The 19427-nt window shown below is 42.7% G+C and overlaps 1 protein-coding gene across 3 annotated transcripts in view; it reads right to left on the bottom strand.

Moving 5' to 3' along the window:
• LOC110492647 (GRAM domain-containing protein 4) overlaps positions 1 to 19427 on the bottom strand; it is a 43143-nt gene that overhangs the window by 12447 nt on the left and 11269 nt on the right. For 2 of the 3 annotated variants that reach the window (XM_021567123.2, XM_021567098.2), the window contains exons 4-12: positions 12314 to 12437; positions 11961 to 12034; positions 4668 to 4800; positions 2029 to 2054; positions 1740 to 1831; positions 1115 to 1206; positions 956 to 1004; positions 250 to 321; positions 68 to 111 (exon numbers count right to left, since the gene is read on the bottom strand). In XM_021567123.2, coding sequence (XP_021422798.2) covers positions 68 to 111; positions 250 to 321; positions 956 to 1004; positions 1115 to 1206; positions 1740 to 1831; positions 2029 to 2054; positions 4668 to 4800; positions 11961 to 12034; positions 12314 to 12437 — 706 coding nt within the window. The remainder of the gene's footprint in view (positions 1 to 67; positions 112 to 249; positions 322 to 955; positions 1005 to 1114; positions 1207 to 1739; positions 1832 to 2028; positions 2055 to 4667; positions 4801 to 11960; positions 12035 to 12313; positions 12438 to 19427) is intronic. The other variant, XM_036951861.1, reaches the window with a different exon arrangement.

Genomic DNA, 19427 nt, shown 5'->3' with positions numbered 1-19427 from the left:
ATACACATGAAGTGTAAAACACACGTTGGTTAACAAACTTAAACATACCGGTAACAAACACACTCACTTCTTTATTTTCTCCAAGACATCTGCCATCTTTCCAAAAAGATTCTGTTAAGAACACACATTTTTGTTGTGAAAATGGCAATTTAAACACCTCACAACGCAGCTCCATAACTATGAATAGATGTCATCAAGCATCTCTAACCATTTCTAACTCAAGAAGGTGAAACAATTGTTACAGCTCACCTGTGCTTTTTGAGCTACATCAAGAACTAACTGGAACTTCTCTGAAACAGTCAGATCCTCTTTTGGTGGTTCCTAGGAAAAGAAGAGTTACATCCAAACTCTTGCCCCGAAAGCAAACAGCATTAAGGTTGTAGCGGTATTTATTTGAGAGGGGTAAAGATAAAGATTTTGTTTGGGCGCCAGGCAGGTATTAACCATGCCGAAAGGAAAAGAGTAGAATAGAGAGAGTACCACTACATCAGCAGAAGAGACTGCCTAGAGTGTAGCCTGTTAACCAGATAGCCAGTGGAGAGAAAAGAGAATACACACCATATAAAACCCACATTTATTTATTTTTATTTTACCTTTATTTAACCAGGCAAGTCAGTTAAGAACAAATTCTTATTTTCAATGACGGCCTAGGAACAGTGGGTTAACTGCCTGTTCAGGGGCAGAACGACAGATTTGTACCTTGTCAGCTCGGGGGTTTGAACTTGCAACCTTCCGGTTACTAGTCCACTCTAACCACTAGGCTACCCTGCCGCCCCAGGGTAGCCTATCCCAGCACAGGGATAACCCCACCCAGAATACCTCATACACGCCCAGTGCCCTAAAATCTGCAAGCACTGAAGGGGTAGGGGTGTGTGGAAGGTGCAAGGGGATTCTTATTTTGAACTTTCCTAGGTAAAGCTAGATCCCAAAAGAGGTGACATCATTAAAGTCTTACCACAGGTTCAGAGACCCCAGGCACAATACTCCACTGGATCCTCCAACCTCTGAGAAGAAAGTGGAGAGAGACAAGTTTGACTCAACTCACAAGCAGATTGCACATGTTCAAATGGAACAACTTTTAACAGGCAATGCACCTTGTAATGAGCTTAGCTACCTGGAAATTAGGTAATTCAAGGACAACCTTAGAATGGCTAGGAAGATAAACATGGGGATGGCCCAACCGTGCCACGCTGCATTCATATAGATCTGTGTAAAATATAAAAAGGGGGAGAACAGGTCACACACAATCTATTATTTCCATCTATCCACCTCTAGTCTATACTCATACTGAGGTGTGAAACATCTCGGTACTATGCAACACATATTGTATACCATTTTGGGGCAGATATAGATTTACATGCAAATATCTCTCTAAAACCTAAATAGATGTTGCTATACAGGTGGAGCGATAGATCTATTGATCTTTCTCGCTGGAATCTTGATTTTTAAGCCTCAAGACAATCGAGATGACTTATGTATGCGTGTCATTCAGAGGGTGAATGGGCAAGAGAAAAGATTTAGGTGCCTTTGAACGGGGTATGGTAGTAGGTGCCAGGCGCACCGGTTTGTCAGGCTCAACAGTGTGTGTGTGTGCGCCATTCTGTTTCAGAGGACTCACAAAGCAGGCTACGTCGCGTGAGTACTCAAAACACTAGGCGGCCAAATGATGGTCATGAGAGGTGGACACCTCTGGCCTCACTGCCTTGTGTGTGTGTGTGTGTGTGTGTGTACACACTCACAATGAAGGCGAAGGCTGACGTATACACTGATTGCCAGCTGGATAAGGCAAAAAGGTTCCTCTTAAAGTTTATGACAGGTTTGGCACCTCGCTCTACAGACAAGTAGAAAGTATTAAAACATTTTTAAAAACACTATCAAGACACAAATGCATCAATCATGTATACATCATTTACTACAATAAAGATATGTCATTGGAATAGTATTCGACTCAGAATATGATATTCATCAAGATACGGCTGACATTGAGTGTGATCGGTACATCTTGTTCACTAAATTTACAACACTTACTGAGTCTTCTCATGTTTTCAGTCAATCTGAGGACAGAGGACAAGAGAAGGGAAGTTTTATTCAATTAGAACAAGCAAAAGCACAAAGAGTGCTATATAGTTTTTTGGTGGAGGAAGAGACAACTGATTTCGCCGCATTTAGCTATCCTTCATGGGAAAGTCTTTTATTTGAACCTTTATTTTATTTGGCATATGTGTTGCATGGAAGAATCACTTGTCTGCCAAAGCCTTCTTGTCTGCCTCCTATCTCATCTCCCTTTCAGCCTCAAAAACTAACATCAAGTTCATTTCAACTGGCAGGGTGCAGTGAACACTCCTTCCTTCTCTCCCCCTGCCTCTTCTGCTCTCTCACTCTCCGTCCTCTTATGTAATTGGATAAAGTTACAGGACACAGTTTGTGTCAAACTACTCATGACAATACGGACATTGTTAACACTGAGCGTTCTCTTCTTCTCTTGCTCTCCTCTTTCTCTCCCCTCCGTCTATTGTACGTTTCATAACATAGTTTGAGTCAGAGTACCCATGACTCCACTCTACGTTATTCAGGAGAGGACTGGTCCAGGGCAACTGTAAAAGGTCACTGATCGGATTGGAGCAGGAAGAACGGACCCTAAATCGGTTTTAACTAGCATAGAATGACAACAGCCTGCTGCAGTGCACTCAATCTACCACCAGGGGTCAGACAATCCTCCCACTTCCACAACAACATAGTTACAACCTCTACTGTGCTGAAAGGCCTGGGATTGGCTGTGGGTTATAACAACAGGCCAATTTGACATCAGGGTGAAGTCATGGGGACGGCTACTTTACGGTGGGTGCTGATTAATAGCATGCTGACAGACTCTAGGCCCATTACAAAGCCATCAGTTTTATGACCCTTCTCTAAGCAGCATGTACTCAGGGTCTTCTGAGCTGGTAACCTGATGACTACAGTGGCTGGCTGATCCCCCACTCTGATCGAAATGATAGGGGAGAAGCCAAGGGGAACAACGTCAGAGCAAATGTTAAAATCAGAATCTTAAAAAGGGATAGTTCAGGCAAAATCCAAATATGGGTGGAATTAACCTTTCCTTGAGTTGTGTCTAGGGTTACAAATGGAAGGTATATATATTACTGGAAACTTTTGACAATTACCAGTACACTACTAGAATCTTTCAAGGAATTTATGTAATCTATCACAAGACATGTAGTGGCCCTTTTGGGTATTTCAGATTATCACAGGTGTCTAATTATCTCCGACCCTCTGTGTGGCCTTATCACATTTAAAACCTTTAAAGTATTAAATAATTCAAAGGTGTAATATGCAGAAATCGCTTAGCCACTTCCTGTTCGCTAAAATTCAAATAGTTTGCCTAATTTCAGTTTGTGACAAAACAAGCAACGCACAGCGTAGAGAGTCATTTTATCATCTAAACCACTATGAAATTAATTTTCAATAACCAAAAATATTGTATTTTCAGCTGTTTGAAGCTGGTGTACAAAACCGAAAGTAAAAGACGCAAAAATGTAACATATAAACAGCGTACATAAAACATATCTAACGCTTCTTAGATTTTCTTTCAATGAGAATGAAAGATCTATAACTCCTATTTCTATGTGAATTTGGTCGGGTCACCCAAAAAGTTAAATATTGCAGATTTAAATATGATTTTTTTTAAAAAATACAATGACAAAGCTGTAAAACATGATCCTAAATATAAACCATCAACTTAGTGAACATTTGATTTCAATTATTAGGATCCCCGTTAGCCGATGCCAAATGGCGACAGCTAGTCTTACTGGGGTCCGACACATAACGAAAAAGATATCTCAGACAAAAGACTTCACAATTTACATCCATTTAAAAACATTAACATGTAGTGTGTGTGTGTGCATCAAATATGAGGCTTTTCAGCATGAAATATCCATCATGTCATTTTTTTTACACACTTAGTAAAATAAATTATGTCACTATGTATTTGTTGCCAATATTTTGGTGTCAAACTGGTGGCAGTTGTGACGAAAAGTCAATAGTTGGAAGAGTTGCAGAGTTAATAGAAAATAATGGCATCGTTGATTAGATACTTTTCATTAAATTAGGCTATTTTCTCTTGTGGTCTATCTACTAGAAACTCAAGGACAACAATTATAATATGGGGCGGCATGGTAGCCTAGTGGTTAGAGAGTTGGACTAGGAACCGGAAGGTTGCAAGTTCAAACCCCCGAGCTGACAAGGTACAAATCTGTCATTCTGCCCCTGAACAGGCAGTTAACCCACTGTTCCTAGGCCGTCATTGAAAATAAGAATTTGTTCTTAACTGACTTGCCTAGTTAAATAAAGGTAATAAAAAATAAATAATATTATATGAATACATTTATTTTATTCAAGCATAATTTACCAAAGTTATGATAGAACATCTGTTCTGCAATCTGTTAATTACCAAAAATACTGAAGATTCTGGCAACTTTGGTAAATTTGCAACCCTACCTGAAGGCCCATAGTGACGCTAACATCAGTCCCCTGATGAATTGGACAATACCTATTATGCTAGCTCCTGGCTGTGGCAGAAGTAAACAATGGATTATTGTGGATTCCGTCACTATGGGGCTTTAGGCAGAAGGTAAGGGTAATTCCACATCGGAGGTGTGGGCAGTTCTCACCTCTTAGCGCTTAGCGGCTCCTCTGGCTCCACTGTGTTCTCCTCCGGCTGGAAACGGAAATCCCCGATGTACGCTCCGAACCGGTTGTACAGCCACGCCTGCAGCCATGAGTACATGGTCTCCTTCTGCTTGTCTGCAGGGGCAGAGGAACATATGGGATATTGTTAGACCTTGTTTTGTTGAATCAGGTAGGTTATATCTGGGTTGGAACAAAAGCCTGCACACCTTGTTGCTTTCCAAGACTAGTGTTGGTGACCACGACTTATACTGTATATATTTGACCAGTATTCAACTCAATGTTGCATGGTTGTTGCAGTATGAAAGTATGTGAATACAACACTATGTATGCTTTGTGTCAGACCTACGTTAGCACCTCTATCTCTTCATTACAGTGTATCCAAACACCTCGTCTTTATTTAGCAGTTTCTCTAATCTCCTTTCCCCTCATACTGTAGTCTCCACAGCACGTCTCTGGAACTAATTAACTAACAGCTCGCTCCGAGACACCTCACTAAAATAAATTGCAGCCTGACATCACACCCAATTAAAATAGTCACCTTGGGTTATTCCCCAAGACAACTCACAAGTACCATTCAAATCTGTACTCCATCCTCGCTTAGTTTGGAATGTGGCTGAGCGGACGACCAATGTGGTGGTTAGTCTCCCAAAGCATGCTAGTTGCATCCCACAATGTTAGCAATGTTCCAGCATAAGTCTGGGATTTCCAAGACTATGTGATGGTGGGTGGTTCAAATCAAATTGTATTTGTCACCTGCTTCGTAAACAACAGGTGGAGACTAACAGTGAAATGCTCACTTATGGGCCCTTCCCAAAAATGCAGAGAAAAAAAACAGGATATGATTGAAAAATAACATGAGGAATAGATGCACGATGAGGAACGACAAATGGCACAGGAGGCTGCTGAGGGGAGAACAGCTCATAATAATGGCCAGCATGGCGCAAATGGAATGGCATGAAACATACGGACACTATGCGTTTGAAGTATTTGCTACCATTCCCCTCATTCCGCTCCAGCAATTACCACGAGCTCATTCTCCCCAATTAGGGTGCCACCAACCTCCTGTGATACAGGGGGTACCAGGACCGAGTCGATGTGCAGGGGTACAAGGTAATTAGATATGTACATATAGGTAAGGATAAAGTGTTTAGGAAACAGGGTAGATGATAAAACAGTAGCAGCAGCATAGTGGCGCAAAAAAGTATTTAGTCAGCCACCAATTGTGCAGGTTCTCCCACTTAAAAAGATGAGAGGCCTGTAATTTTCATCATAGGTACACTTCAACTATGACAGACAAAATGAGAGAAAAAAAATCCAGAAAATCACATTGTAGGATTTGTTATGAATTTATTTGCAAATAATGGTGAAAAATAACTATTTGGTCACCTACAAACAAGCAAGATTTCTGGCTCTCACAGACCTGTAACAACTTCTTCAAGAGGCTCCTCTGTCCTCCACTCGTTACCTGTATTAATTGCACCTGTTTGAACTTGTTATCAGTATAAAAGACACCTGTCCACAACCTCAAACAGTCACACTCCAAACTCCACTATGGCCAAGACCAAACAGCTGTCAAAGGACACCAGAAACAAAATTGTAGACCTGCACCAGGCTGGGAAGACTGAATCTGCAATAGGTAAGCAGCTTGGTTTGAAGAAATCAACTGTGGGAGCAATTATTAGGAAATGGAAGACATACAAGACCACTGATAATCTCCCTCGATCTGGGGCTCCTCGCAAGATCTCGCCCCGTGGGGTCAAAATGATCACAAGAACAGAGCAAAAATCCCAGAACCACACGGGTGGACCTAGTAAATTACCTGCAGAGAGTTGGGACCAAAGTAACAAAGCCTACCATCAGTAACACACTACACCGCCAGGGACTCAAATCCTGCAGTGCCAGACCTGTCCCACTGCTTAAGCCAGTACATGTCCAGGCCCGTCTGAAGTTTGCTAGAGAGCATTTGGATGATCCAGAAGAAGATTGGGAGAATGTCATATTGTCATATGGTCAGATGAAACCAAAATAGAACGTTTTGGTAAAAACTCAACTCGTCGTGTTTGGAGGACAAAGAATGCTGAGTTGCATCCAAAGAACACCATACCTACTGTGAAGCATGGGGGTGGAAACATAATGCTTTGGGGCTGTTTTTCTGCAAAGGGACCAGGACGACTGATCCGTGTAAAGGAAAGAATGAATGGGGCCATGTATCGTGAGATTTTGAGTGAAAACCTCCTTCCATCAGCAAGGGCATTGAAGATGAAACGTGGCTGGGTCTTTCAGCATGACAATGATCCCAAACACACTGCCCAGGCAACGAAGGAGTGGCTTCGTAAGAAGCATTTCAAGGTCCTGGAGTGGCCTAGCCAGTCTCCAGATCTCAACCCCATAGAAAATCTTTGGAGGGAGTTGAAAGTCCGTGTTGCCCAGCAACAGCCCCAAAACATCACTGCTCTAGAGGAGATCTGCATGGAGGAATGGGCCAAAATACTTACAGAAAACGTTTGACCTCTGTCATTGCCAACAAAGGGTATATAACAAAGTATTGAGATCAACTTTTGTTATTGACCAAATACCATAATTTGTAAATAAATTAATTAAAAATCCTACAATGTGATTTTCTGGATTTTTTTTTTTCTCATTTGGTCGGTCATAGTGGAAGTGTACCTATGATGAAAATGACAGGCCTCTCATCTTTTTAAGTGGGAGAACTTGCACAATTGGTGGCTGACTAAATACTTTTTTGCCCCACTGTATGTGATCAGTCAAAACATGTAAATGCAGTTAGTTAAATAGTTAACCAATGGCTAACCAATAGCTACTCAAACTAACTATTTAGCAGTCTTATGGCTTGGGGGTAAAAGCTGTTCAGGGTCCTGTTGGTTCCAGACTCGGTGTATCGGTACCGCTTAATAACGTGCAGTAGCAGAGAAAACAGTCTGACTCAGGTGGCTGGAGTCTTTGACAATTTTTTAGAGGTCCTGGATAGCAGGGAGCTCAGCCCCAGTGATGCACTCAGCCAGCCACACTTCTCTCTATAGCGCTTTGCAGTCGGATGCCAAGCAGTTGCTATACCAAGCAGTGATGCAGCCAGTCAAGATGCTCTCAAATGGTGCAGCTGTAGAACTTTGAGGATCTGAGGGCCCATGCCAAATCTTTTCAGGCTCCTGAGCAGGAAGAGGCATTGTTGTGCCTTCTTCACGACTGTGTTGGTGAGTGTGGACCATGATAATTCCTTAGCGATGTGGACACCGAGGAACTTGAAAATCTTGACCCACTTTACTACAGCCCTGTTGATATGGATGGGGGTGTGCTCGGCTCTCTGTTTCCTGTAGTCCACGATCAGCTCCTTTGTCTTGCTGACGTTGAGAGAGAGGTTGTTGTCCTTGCGCCACACTGCCAGGTCACTGGCCTCCTCCCTTTAGGCTGTCTTATCATCGTTGGTGATCAGGCCAACCACCATTGTGTCATCAGCAAACATGGTGGTGTTGGAGCCGTGTGTGACCACACATTCAAGGGTGAACAGGGAGTACAGGGAGGGACTAAGCATGCACCCCTGAGGGACCTCGTGTTGAGGGTCAGTGTGGCGGGTGTGTTGTTGCCTACCCTCACCACCTGGGGGGAGCCGGTCAGGAAATCCAGGATCCAGTTGAAAAGGGAGGTGTTCAGTCCCAGGGTCCTGAGCTTAGTGATGAGCTTGGAGGGCACTATGTTTTTGAATGCTGTGCCTCTTGCCCAGATGGGAGAGGGATGTGTGGAGTGCAATTCAGATCGCGTCATTTGTGGATCTGTTGGGCCGGTATGCGAATTGGAGTGGGTCAGGGAGAGGTTGAATAGGTCAGACTTGCTTGCTGGTCAGCGCATGCTCTGAGCACGCATCCTAGTAATCCGTCTGGCCCCGCGACGTTGTGAAAGTTAACCTGTTTCAAGTTCTTACTCAAATCAGCTATGGCGAGTGAGATCACACAGTCGTCCGAAACAGCTGGTGCTCTCATGCATGGTTCTGTGTTGCTTGCCTCAAAGCGAGCATAGACGGCATTTAGCTTGTCTGGTAGGCTCACTCCACTGTGCAGCTCGTGGCTGGGTTTCCCTTTGTAATCCGTGATAGTTTGCAAGCCCTACCAAATCCATCGAGTGTCAGAGCTGGCATAGTAGGATTTGATCCTGTATTGACGTTTTGACTGTTTGATGGCTCTGAGGTTGTAGCGGGATTTCTAGTAAGGGTCTGGATTAGTGTCCCGCTCCTTGATAGCGGCAGCTCTAGCCTTTTGCTCAGTGAGGATGTTGCCTGTAATCCATGCCTTCTGGTTGGGATATGTACGTACGGACGTGTCATCGTTGATGCACTTATTAACGAAGCCGGTGACTGAGGTGGTATGCTCCTCAATGTTATCGGATGAATCCCTAGCATATCCCAGTCTGTGCTAGCAAAACTGAAGGGAGAGTCGTGTGATGAACTCGAGCGGTTTCCCCTATAAGCTGTGCTGCTTCGTGTAGCCCGCGCAGCACAACTGGTAGGGGAAAATGAAATATGACGTAGCAGATAAAGTATAAAATTTAATTTCGAAACACCTATACTGAGAGCTTTGTCGCTTCTGAAGAAAGTATTTGGGTGTTTTTGGAGCCTTTGTTCATGTTTTTCAGAGCCCCCATACTGCACAACGAGCAATGAGGAAGTATATTGCAGGTTGTGTACATTTTTTAGAAACACGTGAAATCACAAAAAAAAAGCCTCTGGACCTTTACATAACATGCAATTTACATTTAAAAGAGAGATTTGTTTAAAAACCTTTTAAGGCAAGGTTCCCCAACTGGCAGCCCGCAGGCCGAATTTGGTCCGAGTTTGATTTTATTTGGCCCATTAGCATTGATTTATTTGTATTTGTTGTTCGACATAAAAGACTGTACATACACCAGAAAATAAGCTCCAAGTAACATCCAAGTGATTTTAATTTTGGAAATCTGTTCCAAAGTATTCCCACCCATAAGCAAGGTTTGAAAATACTGTATTATGTTTTAGTCAAATATGTGACTCGTTTCAGGAAACTAGGCGTATGTTGCACGTCACTATTTCACAGGAGGCATTTGAATGTAAACATTTATTTTATATTAAAATGTGTTTTTTTGGCAGAAACGCCTTTTGGGACATGTGAACTTTCATGTGCCATAATAACAAACATAATGCCATCTGTAAATAGGAATAACTTTGTTAAATTACGGAAAAACACAGGAACCTTCCCGCTAGCCATGATTGGCTGAGACAATGGATGGGCTGGACATGCCGAGAAATTAGTTGCCATTGGTCTGACATGTGTAGCATGCTTCTGTCTATAACATGACCTGCTCAGTATGTGTAGGTAAACCTTTCTACCAAGTTTTTTAAAAAGACATATCATGAAGAACTACAAAAGTGTTGTTAATGCTATCCACTTTGAGGACGATCGTGCCATGCTGACTCAGACTCTGAAAATGAATCAGACGATGAGGAAATCCCTGATTTAGGCAAAAACATTTTCATTGAACCAGACGTAGTCTTCTAAAACGGCGATTAACAGTGTTGTCACGAAATAAGTTTCCACTTTTGAAATCAGTGGAATGCCCAGGGGAAGAAGAGTATGATAGCTAAGGAGGTGGAGCAAATTCTGCCGTTTGATTGCAAATATGTGGCGGGCTTAGAAAAGAGAAGTTGTATAAAACACCTGTCTGCGGATTACATCTTCAAACTAAGGGCAACCATGGCATCTGTGACAGACAGCGAGAAGCGTTTATCCATGTACTAGGGTCCAGCTAGCTACATTTTCAGATATTACACATTTCTAAAGTTGTTTTCATTGCAAGTTAAAGTGTACTGTTAGCTAGATAGCTAGCTAATGTTAGCTGGCTGGCTTGCTGGCTAACGTTACGTGTATGATCTGTGTATCTCAGGAACCCATTTGCATAGCTAGTTATAGCCTAATGTTAGCTAGCTAGCTAACATTGAACCTAGGTGATTAGCTTTAGCTACCTGCAGATTCATGCATGGTGGCTAGCTATGACAATCAGTTTGTATTGTTAGTAGTATATGGGTTGGGATTATTGCCACATTCAAAACTGGGAACTCAGAGCTCTGACTTCTGCCTTCAGCAGAACTCGGGAACTTTGGCCTCTTTCTAGAGCCCTAACTTTCCTACCTGAAGATCACTGAGGTCATGATTTGACCTCGTATTTTTCCAAGTTCCCAGTCGTCTTGAAAGCACCATTAGGTTAATTGGTTGCTAGCTAACTACATGTCTAAACAAGACTCCAATTAGTCAGATAATTACATGACCCATCAAGTTAGCCAGGGGTGATTACAATCAGATTTTGAACTAGATAGTGTATTTTGGCTCCTACTATCAACACTTTTAGTCTTGAAATATTTATTTATTTACTACACTCTTACTCTGTTTAGCACATGGCCTCACATGTGAATCCTTAAAGAGATCGGTGGTGCTAAGGCTTAATTAAGAGGGTGTGAACAATGCTGAATGGGTGTAGACAAAGAAGAGCTCTCCATTAGGTGCACCAAAACATTCAAGGGCATTCAAGTTTATCTACTTTCCCATTGTTCCTCAACTGTAGTGTATGATATACAATTTTCTAGCTCCGAGTGTACTTTTATCTAATAAAAAAAAAACAATTTCAAATTTTGCTACATAGGACCGAATCGAGCCGGTCGGTCACATATTGTGTCTCGCAGTACAAAGAAACCCTCATCTGAAAACAAGGCTGACAGAATTGAATAAAGAAACGCGGTGCGAGACAAAATCAAGACTTGAGCACGGTCACAGGGGAGTACAAAGGCAATGTTCCACCATAAGAGGCAATGTCCCACAGCTGCATTCATCCACCTATGAATGTGTAACAGTCCCTACAGAGAGGGAGAGGGATGCAATTCCTGTCGCCACACACACACACTTCCTGATACTCATGCTAGGCGTTGCATACATACAAGCGTGTGCATGCACGCACGCACAGACACACACACAAACACGGGAAAGATAGATAGCTCTCTACCCATCAAAAACCAGAGGGGCTCTAACTACCACACAGAGATGTTGAGACCATCTCCAATGGCAAATTTCCATTCTGAACCATTACGAGACAGGTCATTTGAATGGTGAGAGATGGCATGTTATGGAGCTGAAATCCTGGGATGCGCAGTCTGGGGAGCGTCAAGTCTGCAATGAAAGGTATTCAAAAAATGTGTGAATTAGCGTGTCTGTGCGTATCTTCAGTTGTCTATTGTGGAATACCTGTTTCTGGCTTACCTGTACCGTTGGCAGTTGGAGGCGTTTCTCTGGGTCGCCGTGATGGGGAATCTTCCGGTCTAGGAACAGGAGAGAAAAAGCATTGCTGGTAGGTAGAGCATTAGTCATGGCTTCAGAAAAACACATTCACTTATTGAGACATAATTGTGTCAGACAAGTGAAAGCAAAAGGATAGGGGGAAAACAATTATTGCTTATTGGTAGCCTGGCTCTGCTTCTTGAGAAATTCCCACTACCAACTCTAGGGAGAGGCTCCATTTTTAACAAGGACTGACAAATACAACAGACACACTAACACAAGGACGCCAGCAGTGGAGCATGTGCGCACATGCCCCTTACCCCATTTTGAGAACATCCAAGTTCAGTTTATGTTCCAAGTCCAGCCTCTTCGATCTCTCCTTCTCCAAATCCTGTTTCAGAGTGTCTATGTTGGTTTCTTCCCGAAGTTTCCTCAACTCTTCCTCTGAAAAATAAAGCAATAAAAGCCCATCAATGTCTCAGCCAATACATATTCCTAACAGTTACCCTGCTCCTGGAGAGTCACTGTCAAAGGCACCTGGACAAACTGGTTAAGTCTTTAACCAGTCACTGACATTGTCCAAGTAGCACATCTGATGACTGGTAGAATCAGATGCGGTGCCTGGTTGGAACTAAAATAAGAATCTGCTGCACTCCAGGACCAGGGTTGCCTACGCCTGTTCTATGGGAACAGATATTTTTGCCCACAACTACCTTAACAGTCCCCAAATCATTGAGCTTTTATTTGACTGAACAGAGAGAAGGGGTGAAAAGAAGACGAATTAAGACCCGTAAAAGTTTCTCTCGTTAATGCAACTGTTTTAGGTAATTAAAAATGAATGTAGCACAGAGTTCTGGCAGAGAACACCTCAACCTACTTCATCACTGTAATTGAACTAAGACCTTATAAAAGATAGACATTTCATTTCTCACAAGGGATGTTCCCCCATGACACAGAATAACAGATACAGAAAAGATCTCAAGAAGACTCTTCCTCAATGTCCTTCCTTAATCCACAAGAGAAAGAATGACTTGATATTATTTGAATGGGATAGGCTAACACAATAAGATGGAGGTAGACAGGGAAGTAGACAGGCAAGTAGACAGGCAACAAGGCATCAACTACGTTCATTTCAACTGTCCAGGGCCCGGTTTCTGGATAGCGATGGAAAACCTGGACAAACTAGTGTTTTAACAATGCATCTTCCGAGTGTTTTAACAATGCATCTTTCCTACAACGGCCAAAGATGTAACCCACGTTTCCCAAAACACCACCCGTGGAGAATGTTCGCTAAACGCATTGAAGCATGTCGATACTGAGGATCGCAGGAAAGGCAAAGCTGCTCTCAGATCAGATTTATCCCATTCAAATCTTACCTTAACATTAGAATTATTCCACAATACTGACGACGGATCAGGTCCTAGATAGGTGATAATATCTATGTTTGCAAATACTGATGCGGCTTATTCTATTGCTTACCCTATAACAATGCAACAAATCAAGATTTGGTAAATCATTGCGCACGTTATGCTACACATCATGAAATATATTGGAGGCAAATTACAGACGGTAGCCTACAAGTAGAAAAATAGAACTCAATTGACTGAAACTGAGCAAGTTGAGACTAGTTGAGAACTGCTTGGAGTAACCCTGGATGGTAAACTGTCATGGTCAAAACATATTGATACAACAGTAGCTAGGATAGGGAGAACTCGGTCTATAATAAAGCACTGCTCTACCTTCTTAACAGCACTATCAACAAGGCAGGTCCTACAGGCTCTAGTTTTGACGCACCAGCACTACTGTTTGGTCGTGTGGTCAAGGGACATTAATAGTATGCATGTCAATCTCTTCTGGCTAAAAAAGTGGAGGAGAGATGGACTTCATCACCATTTGTGAGAGGTATTGACATGTTGAATGCGCCGAGCTACAGGCACACAGCTCAGACACCCATGCATACCCCACAAGACATGCCACCAGAGGTCTCTTCACAGTCCCCAAGTCCAGAACAGACTATGGGAGCACAGTACTACATAGAGCCATGACTTACACGGAACTCTATTCCACATCAAGTAACTCATGCCAGCAGTAAAAAAATGTATTTAAAAAACAGATACAAATACACCTTATGTAACAGCGGGGACTGTGAAGCGACATACATAGACACATGCATACAAACACACGCACTATAAACACATGTACATATGGATTTTGTGTCATAGATAGGTGGTAGTAAAGTAGAGGCCTGAGGGCACACACTTAATACATTGTGAAATCTGTTATACATTTTAAAAACATTACAATACATTCATTACTGCCTTCAATTTGCTGGGAAAAGGCCTACTGTATTTTAATGACGTCATCTCGGGTTTTAATTGGACGCATCTTTTTTCGCTGGTTTGTATCAATTGCAAAGACGTTGGTAACTTTGTATTTGTCGTCAAGCGAGAGAGCGGTTGTACCTCCCAGGTTCTCCGTATTTGAAGGCCAGCTTCTCTCTCTCTCCGACTTCCTTGCTTCTTCCTTCCCACAGTGCCTCGTTTTGGCTAGCTGCCAACACAAGACAACCATTTATGTTAGCATCTCCAACGCGCTGTTGAGGTCGCTCTCGTCTTTTATCGTATTCAAGTAAATCTTTCAGCGCCAGTATCATGGGACACTATTGGTAAGGGAGGTGCTGTGTATCTTTATCACTGGCTAACACTTAGCTAATGGATATGTTGCCAGGCTAGGGAAAGGAATGCCAGGGTAAACAGAGGTATTTTACTCCTGATACACAGGCTGTTTGAATTAGATATCCAATTCCATGATGCAACGCTTAATAGGTTGAATTCCTGTAAACTTTCAATAGTGTTCTGTGTGAGGTTCATACTCAAAGCTAGCAATATCCTCACACATCCTAGGTAGATGGGGAAGGGGGGCGGATCATATAACCATGACCAACTGTCCCAGAGTCAGTGTCTAACAGTGGGTATAAAATAAAAAGTAAGCCAAAGGACTAATGCCATCCAGGACATGCAGCATCTCCTCACACTAATACTTTCCCTAAGAAAACCGAACGCCCTGTGCAATGACTCACAACAAGGAAACAGTGAGTGGAATGACGTCTACAGGCTGGCCTGGACATTCCTGAGGTATCGCTATGTAACCTCATCCAGGCATTTCACAATGTAAAACAGGAGGAGGTGTGACCCATGTGACTTGACCTTGTTTTGGCCTGGAGCCAGAGACTAGCAGAGTAAACTGGAAACCATTCAAAACTGCATCTGCCTCGTTTTGGCACAACCACCCCATCCCCTGATCTCTAAAGACAGAAGCTGGCCCTCAAATACAGGGCACCTGGGAGGTACAACCGCTTTAGTACCTACCAACCGTTAGCTCAAGTGAAGATTAAACGCATTTTAGATATAGCCTTATTGGACGATGAAAACACTCGCTGTTGTATAAACATACCCATTTCTCTGGGGGCAAGCTGTTACATAAAATGTACAACAGAACCTGGACTACTTTACTAACAGTGTTTACACAAACATAGGCATAATTAATGCCTAGTAAAATACATCATACTACTGCTACCAATCTCTCCTTCTACGCCGCCATTGTCGTTAAAAGTGTAGCCCAGGTTACACGCACCCAGGCATGTGAACAGACGAGGTTGGAATTGGAGACTATAAAAAAAAATGCGTTGTGGTTTCTAGCCAGCATAGATTAATAGTTGCCAAGAGCAAGGGAGAGGCCATGCTGAATGTTTCTGAAGTAACTACTGCTGTGAAATTAACTGTTTGAGACCTCTTATCCTTCGGTCTCTGTAGCAGCGGATCAGACCAGAGACACCCAATGGTCCTTCAATACCTGGCTGCCTTTCTCTTCGGAGTGTGGGAAAGCATCTGTGACATCGACCATCTGTAGAAATTGATTTTATTTGCTGGCACAATAAGAAGGTCCTCGTCTGACTTTTGCATGACCTCCACACTCATAGTGGACGATGACCACACTTCACATTATTTACAATCGTGAAGTGTTTCAAGTTGTATTAGTCATATGTACAGGATACACCTTCCAAAATGCTTACTTGCAGGTTCCTTCGACAATGCAAAAGCAATTAGATTTTATAAAAGATAACAATACAAACAAAGTCCTTGGTTCAGTAGAATCTTTTTTTGTTGGTTGCATAAGTATAATACAGGATGGCACAATTTAGAGTACAAAATGTACACATGTATCAGGGAAGAGGGGATTGGGGGGCAAGTGTTTAAATTGTTTGCGCGCGCGCGCACGCGTGTGTGTAAGTGGGTGCATGTGTGCTAAGGTCCAGAGAGTCAGTACAGGTGGTAAGTGCGGAGGCCTCTAGGATTTAAACATCAAGAGAGCAAGCGGGGGGGGGGGGGGGGGGGGGGAACTCAGAAAAATACACATTCCTGGCTCTCTGAGGCTCTTCCTGTCGCAGGTTGTGTGAAAGGATCGACCGTGAGATTGAAATCCAAGCTATTTAGGGGAAATGGTCAACCCTTACAGCACTATTAAATCTGTCAATTGTATCCAACTCAAACGGGTGGTAAATGCCTTGGTCTGTGCCGTTGTAGAGGCTGATGATATCACAACATGGACTGTCTGCTAGACTAATGTATTGATCGCGGGGCAGATTGGCCTCAATTAATCAGCATTGCAGTGTATGCTGTGCATGTGCGTGTTAAACACAATGGCTGTGGTCGGTGTGTTTAAATGTAACTGGTAATTCCTGGTAGAGATTGCGTTTACTGTAGCGCATGTCCGCGCGTGTGTTTTTAACCATTCTTAGCATAGGGGTAATCTCTTGGGCCTGCTGACACACTAATTGAAATTAAAGGCTGGGTCACTTTGATAAACAAGGTTTGCCAACACAGTGCAATGCAACACCACCAATCCTGAACACGTCCCGGAGCTGCAGGTCTTACTGACTCAAAGCAGAATTTTAAAAAAAGGACTTACCACCTCCCTGAAGGCTCATGATAAAACATTCTCCCAGCCCTTACAAGTTACAGACCAGGATTCAAATCAAGGCAGACAAACAACATTCGCATTGTCATATCAACTTAAATACCAACTGTGACAACACGGAAATCTCACCTTTTTTTCCTCCCTAGAGGAAACACGTGTGCTTTAGCAGAGCAGCAAAAGTACATTTGGAGATTGTGATCATTCCCATAGTACCCTTTGGTGCAAGACAGAGGTCAATAGGCTGTGCAATGAGGCACACACTGCTGACACAAACATCCTGCATCCAAGATGAAGGGCTGATGTGAAATGAAGGACACACACACACACACACCTCTTCTGTACTTTGATCTCCTCAATGTGCGAAATGTATTGACACATGCCCGAGTAGGATGACAATAACGGCCCAAACGTAAGCATCATTTAGTAGTGATATAGTCACTCACAGATGCTATGTACGATCACTGACCTAGATGGGGTAAGAGGAGGCTAACACTTAACGTTGCCAGAGGGTTATAGGAGCCAGTAATTCTGCAGCCAGGAGAGCCCCGAAAGAGAGAAAAACACAATTTACACAAATTCCAATGACTTTACCAACTAAGGGGGCTTTCACACCCAAAAACATTTCTTCCCACTCTAGTGCGTTTACCCCCTTAAGTTTGTCCCTTTGAACTGGTGGGAACACTATCCGCACACGGGAACGCACCAAACGAAGCACATATTCACTGCCCGTCGCAGTTAGAGCAGCTATGGAGCCGTTTCCCTCCTGCATGTGGTTTCGGAAAAGAAAGCTGAAGTAATACGATTGGGACACAAAGTGATGCTCCATGATATTATAGATGGATTTCAAAGTGCGCATTGTTGCCCAATAAACAAAATGACTTACATGAACACGCGGTTTCGTTTAGGCATTTTGGTTCATTTGACAATTTGAAACCAACCTTACCAAACGACAAAAATACAATGTAACAAATAAAACAAACTGATTCGAACTCGAGCTCAGAAATACAGTACCAGTCAAAAGTTTGGACACCTACTCATTCAAGGGTTTTTCTTTATTTTGACTATTTTCTACATTGTAGAATAATAGTGAAGACATCAACACTATGAAATAACACATATGGAATCATGTAGCAACCCCCCCCAAAAAGTGTTTAACAATCAAAATATATTTTAGATTTTTCAAAGTAGCCACCCTTTGCCTTGACAGCTTTGCACACTCTTGGCACTCTCTCAACCAGCTTCATGAGGAATGATTTTCCAACAGTCTTGAAGGAATTCCCACATATACTGAGCACTTGTTGGCTGCTTTTCCTTTACTCTGCGGTCCAACTCATCCCAAACCATTTCAATTGGGTTGAGGTCGGGTGATTGTGGAGGCCAGGTCATCTGATGTAGCACTCCATCACTCTCATTCCTTATCAAATAGCCCTTACACAGCCTGGAGGTGTTTTGTGGGTCACTGTCCTGTTGAATAACAAATGATAGTCCAACTAACCGCAAAATAGAATGGATTGCGTATCACTGTAGAATGCTGTGGTAGCCATGCTGGTTAAGTGTGCCTTGAATTCGAAATAAATCACGACAGTGTCACCAGAAAAGCATCCCCACACCATTACACCTTCAGGTTTCACAGTGGGAACCACACATGTGGAGATCATCCGTTCACCTACTCTGCGCCTCACAAAGACATGACGGTTGGAACCAAACATTTCTAATTTGGACTCCAGATCAAAGGACAGATTTCCACCAGTCTCATGTTCATTGCTCATGTTTCTTGGCCCAAGAAAGTCTCTTCTTCTTATGGGTGTCCTTTAGTAGTAGTTTCTTTGCAACAATTCGACCATGAAGGCCTGATTCACGCAGTGTCCTCTGAACAGTTGATGTTGAGATGTCTTTTATTTTAACTCTGTGAAGTATTTATTTGGGCTGCAATCTGAGGCTGGTAACTCTAATGAACTTATCCTCTGCAGCAGAGGTAACTCTGGGTCTTCCTTTCCTGTGGCGGTCCTCATGAGAGCCAGTTTAATCATAGCACTTGATGGTTTTTGCGACTGCACTTGAAGAAACGTTCAAAGTCCTTGAAATTTTCCAGATTGACTGACCTTCATGTCTCTTTGCTTATTTGAGCTGTTCATGCCATAATACGGATTTGGTCTTTAACCAAATAGGGCTATCATCTGTATACTACCCCTACCTTGTCACAACACAACTGATTGGCTTAAACGCATTAAGGAAAGAAATTCCACAAATTAAATTCAAATGCATTCCAGGTGACTACCTCACGAAGCTGGCTAAAAGGATGCCAAGAGTGTGCAAAGCTGTCATCAAGGCAAAGGGTGGCTACTTTAAATAATCTAAAATATATTTTTATTTGTTCACACTTTTTTTGTTGCTACATGATTCCATATGTGTTATTTCATAGTTTTGATGAAATAAAGAAAGTGTGTCCAAACTTTT

The sequence above is a fragment of the Oncorhynchus mykiss genome, chromosome 2, assembly GCF_013265735.2.
Source record: "Oncorhynchus mykiss isolate Arlee chromosome 2, USDA_OmykA_1.1, whole genome shotgun sequence".
Lineage (NCBI taxonomy): Eukaryota > Metazoa > Chordata > Actinopteri > Salmoniformes > Salmonidae > Oncorhynchus > Oncorhynchus mykiss.
The sequence above is the reverse complement of the archived record's forward strand: the minus strand, read 5'-3'. Positions and strand labels throughout refer to the sequence as shown.